At 49.4% G+C, this 4,740-nt stretch overlaps 1 protein-coding gene across 1 annotated transcript in view; it reads right to left on the bottom strand.

Moving 5' to 3' along the window:
* Positions 1-4,740, bottom strand: part of Arhgef28 (Rho guanine nucleotide exchange factor 28) — a 345,634-nt gene that overhangs the window by 46,354 nt on the left and 294,540 nt on the right. Inside the window, 1 exon segment of the mRNA XM_023703652.1 lies at positions 2,176-2,276. Within this exon segment, the coding sequence (XP_023559420.1) occupies positions 2,176-2,276 (101 nt within the window).

The following is a 4,740-nucleotide window of genomic DNA, read 5'->3' as shown; positions in this document are numbered from 1 at the left end:
ACCGGACTTGTCATGATCCACCTGTGTTCAACCTCCCAAGAGCTGGGACAACACTACCACGCCCAGTCTCAATCGCTGTCTCAGCGCTGCCCCGGGGGCTGGGCCAGCATGCCACACCAGGGATTGAACCCCAGCCGCATCTGCCTAAGCAGGCGCTTTAATCTGCTGAACTATCTGGCTGGTCCCCCACATTCTTTTTTAGCCTATGAAGTTTGAAGAATTCCAAATGGCAGAGGTCTGTTCCATGGACTTCATAAATTTCTGGACTTGGTTTCTCTGTTATATGTAATATTTACAAAAAAATAATATGCAACGTATGTCACATCTATAAAAGAAGAATACACACACACACACACACACACACACACACACACATATTTCTATGTTGGTACATTTTAGTATCTAATAATGGACCTAATTCAATTTTTGATAAAGACAAACTCTCAAACCCCAGATAATCCTGCGAAAGTTAACTTGTTACCTCCCAGAATTCTTTCCCTATTCTGTTCATTTAAACAGATCAGGTTAGGCTGGGGACATAGCTCCATGGTCTAAGCACCTGCCTGGCAAGTGAACCCAGGTTCGATCCCCACTACTGCATGCTGTGCCAGCCTTGGAACTGGGCATGGTGGCACATGCCTGTAATTCCCGTGCTGGGGAGACAGACAGGAGGATCACAATAAGTCTGAAATGCAGAGCGAAACCCTGTACCAAACAGATAAATAAATAAGTTCAGAAAAAAACAAAACAAAACAAAAAAAAATCAGGTTTAAAGTCTGGCACTTGACAATTTCACTTGAACTTAGGAGGAAATTGTATGTGTTTAATTTTTTAAAATCTTTTATTTATTTGTTTGGTACAGGGTCTCACTACGCAGCTTGGACTCATAGTGATCCTCCTATCTCAGCCTTCCCAGGACTGGGATAACAGGTGTGCACCAGCACATGCGGTTTCGGGGCCAGCATACTGCGCCCAGGGTTCCAGGGCTGGCACAGCATTTGGTAAGTACCAGGGATCAAACCCAGGTCCTTGCGCTTAGACTGCCAAGCTATCTCCCTGGCCCCGGTATGTATTTAATTTTTAAAGGGAAGTATAAGTTGGGCGTACAGCATGCTGAAAAGAAATGTCATTTTCTGACAGTTATAAATGGTTTCATGAATCAAAAATGAACCCAAAGTAGTAAAAATGTGAGATGTGAGGATAGGAAAACAACTGAAAACAGAGTAGAGGGTGAAGGATGGAGAAAAACAGGGATGCCCTGAAGTCAAACCGTCTCCACAACTCATGCGCCACTTGGCCGTGTGAGGTCCGGGTGCCCTGGGCTCCCGCAGCACAGGTGCCAGGTGGAAGGGGTGGGCGGCGAGCTGCGCAGTGAGGGAAGGAAGTCCCAGCAGGCAGAGTATGTGTAAGAGGCAGTATATATCATACATCCATATATATTTAGTACAGGGTCTCACTACACAGATCGGACTCAGTGATCCTCCTGTTTACAGCCTCCCAAGCACTGGGACTAGAGGGTGCGTGCCACCACGCCAGTCTCAATCACCGTCTCAGCGTTGCCCGGAGTTGGGGGGCGGCACAGCACACCGGGGATCGAACCTGGTCCCTGCACCTGCCTAAGCAGGTGCTTTAGTCCACTAAGCTATCTGGCGGGCCCTCAACCTCTTTTAAAAATAACTTTCTAATTGTTTTTGTTTATAGCTACACCCATGCAGGAAGAACAAGAATGTTTAAAGAAGAAATGCTAGAAGGGCTGGAAGACTGAGTGCCTGCTTTGGCAAGCGCAGGGATCAGGGCTCCATCTCCAGTCCTGCATGCCGCGCCTCCGCCCCGGCCCCGGCTCCGGCCCCCAGGAGCACTGAGCCAGCCACCCAGTCCAGGGATGGTGGCACAAGCCTGTAATCCCAGCACTGGGGAGGCTGAAAACAGGAAGATCACTACGAGTCTGAGCTGCATAAAGAGACCCTGCACCAAATAAATAAAATGGAAAAAAAGAATTTTTAAATAAAGAAAGAAGAAATGTTAGAAAGCTTAAAGATGACCACTGAAAGAAATGAAAAACAGTTCAAGAAAGCACTCTGATTCCACCACCACCGTGGACAAGGCCGGGCCTGGGGCTGTTTCGTTATTACCCAAAGAAACCAGCGCTGCCTGCTAGCGAATGGTTAGCCATACCTTCTCCTCCGCCTCAGAGACTGCCAAGCCAGTCAGCTCGCCCTGGATCCCAGGTTCCACGTCCCAGCAGCCTCTTCCTCCCGGCTCCTCTGTGACTGGTGCTGCAGGCATACCATGAGACAGAGACAAAGAGAAGGGGATGAACCACCAGCTGGCTGTTGCGTGCCCCTGCACAGCCGACAAGTACCACACAGTGAGACGCATCCCCAGGAGAACAGGCTGAACCCTCGTGCAGAGAGCCCCAGGTCCACCAGCCCTGCCCACATGGAGCTGGCATGCTAACGGGCACCTCACCAAGGAGAGGCGGCATCAATGAACCTCCATGCATTGTTGGTGGGGTGCAGGGCTAGAGTCTATATCTCACTCCTACTTCATAGCAAAGAGCCCCCAAAGCAGGCACTGCTGAGCAAAAGCAGGGCCTGTTGGCAGAGTGAGAGAAGCAGCCGCCCAACAGGGCTAGGAGCGCGGCAGGGGACACAGCGCTCTACAGAGGCTGCAAGTGGCCCATGCTTTCGGCTTCCGTCACGCAGTTGGGCATCCCACGCCCTGCCTCATGGCTTCCAGCTGTGTTTTTGTCTCACCTTTCTGACATGTGCTGCACATCCATGAATTCTGTAAGTGTTGCATGTTTAAGCTATAAAAGCGGGAAAATGAGCCCAGAAATATCCTTAAGTATCAATACCAACGTCACCTCATCCGTGAACTCTCTGATGGCTGAACTGACGGACTCACTCGCCGCGTGTACTCAGAACGCTCACAGCGCTCCACCCTGCACTGAGGGAAACTAGGCTTCTCACAGCCCTTGCACACGTTCTAACCAGGACCCTGAGGACAAGGATAGTCACTTTATAAATTTATAAAAAATTTTATTTGCTATCATCTTGAAACTTCTGTCCCCTTTGTTTCAGCGAACAGAAATACTTCTGTCTTTGGAGAATGGGAGCCATCTGGGACTCGGAAGGCCTCTCCTCAGACCAAGAAGTGTCGTGTTGAAGCAAAGACTGTGTCAAGTGGTAGTTGCTGACAATCAAGTTCACTGTGTCCATGGCGCCCACTGATAACGGAGGCACATTTTATACAGATTTTTCTGTCACTTAAAAAGTGATTTCACTTTGGGCTACCATTCCAAACTCTTAAAAGAGATGCCCAAAGCACTGCCCCCAAATCAGCCCTTTCTTCCTCTGCCATGCCTCGCAGGAGTCCTTGAAGATCCAGGTGAAGGCAGAAGAACCTGATGCAAGCTGCCTCCCCAGGGCCATGCCAGAGCAGGTGACGGGGTGTCCGGCTCACAGAGCCCCAGCAAGCTAGACTGCTCCCAGCCACACGGTTAGAAGCACAAGGACTGAGAACAGGGCTCTGCTTGACTCCGCGCTCAGCCTACTGGGGTCTCACAGGGAAGGGCCTGGTCCTTCAAGCACAAGAGACCTATCAGTTACAAGTCGTCATTTAGGACAATCTTGTGCCCTTAGCGACTTTCTAAAGAGAATCAGCCCCTTCTCCCCTCCAGCCTGGGACAGAGAGTCCTTGGGGAACTGACCCCACCACCTGCCACGGCAGTGCCTCTATAGAACTGCTCTGAGTCCAGCAGATCCATGGCTGGCCCTTGACAGCTGTCCCAAAGGACAGGAGAACAGATGCGGACAGGAGAGTCCTCCAGCCTGGCCTGGGAGATGGAGGAGGAACGGAGGGGAGGAGCCCCGCCCCAAGCAGCTGGGGTGAGCCAGGCCTGTCCAGCTGTCCCTGGGGCGAGGCAGCACCCACCAAGGCCTATGTGTATTTTTAGACAAAACTTCCTCAATGGCATAATGAGGTCCTTCTTGTGAAGGGAAATCACCCGGGGCATGATTCCCCTGATGAATCCGGCCTGTGCCGAAATGGAAAGCATATGTGCGCGTTCCGAAAATAGAAAGCTGGCTTAGATAAAGCAGAACTTGAGAGAGGGGAATAATTATTGCTGCTTATAAGAAACGTATAGATTTAAAGCACTATTCCATATATAGACCAAAGAAACATGAAAACCCTACAATCCTCCAGTCCCTAGCTTCTGAAGATGCTGTAGTACAGACAGATAGGGCCTTCTGGAAGGAAGGCTTTTATCACCATTCCATGAAAAAGATACCCTCATTATTATCTTAGAACCTTTTCTGGTCTAACGCTGTACATACAACAGCACCATTGTGTTCCAAGAAATTATCTGAGCCAATTCTCTAGTCTTTCTGTATTTAAAATGCATTGAAATGGCATTTCGATGTAAGATTTGATGTGCATTAAAGTACAGGGCAACACAGATCAAAACCGTGGTCATTCTGCTTTGGCCTATCCACCACACTTTGTGGGGCAAGGGGAAGGGGGAGGGAGGCTGACTGTAGTTTTCTGAGCTGTATTATCCTCAGCTCATGGGGTTACGTTCAAGTGTTTGTTCTCTAATGGACTACAGAGACCCTCCTTTAAAAAAAAAAGATTTTTAAAAATAATGTTTAGGGGGCCGGGGAGATGGCTCAGTGGAATAAGCACTTCCTTGGCAAGTGCAAGGGCTGGAGTTCAATCCCCAGTTCCGCCAAAAAA

This window comes from Octodon degus, unplaced genomic scaffold, assembly GCF_000260255.1.
Source record: "Octodon degus isolate 3935 unplaced genomic scaffold, OctDeg1.0 scaffold00177, whole genome shotgun sequence".
Taxonomy (NCBI): Eukaryota; Metazoa; Chordata; class Mammalia; order Rodentia; family Octodontidae; genus Octodon; species Octodon degus.
This window is presented reverse-complemented; position numbering and strand designations above follow the sequence as displayed.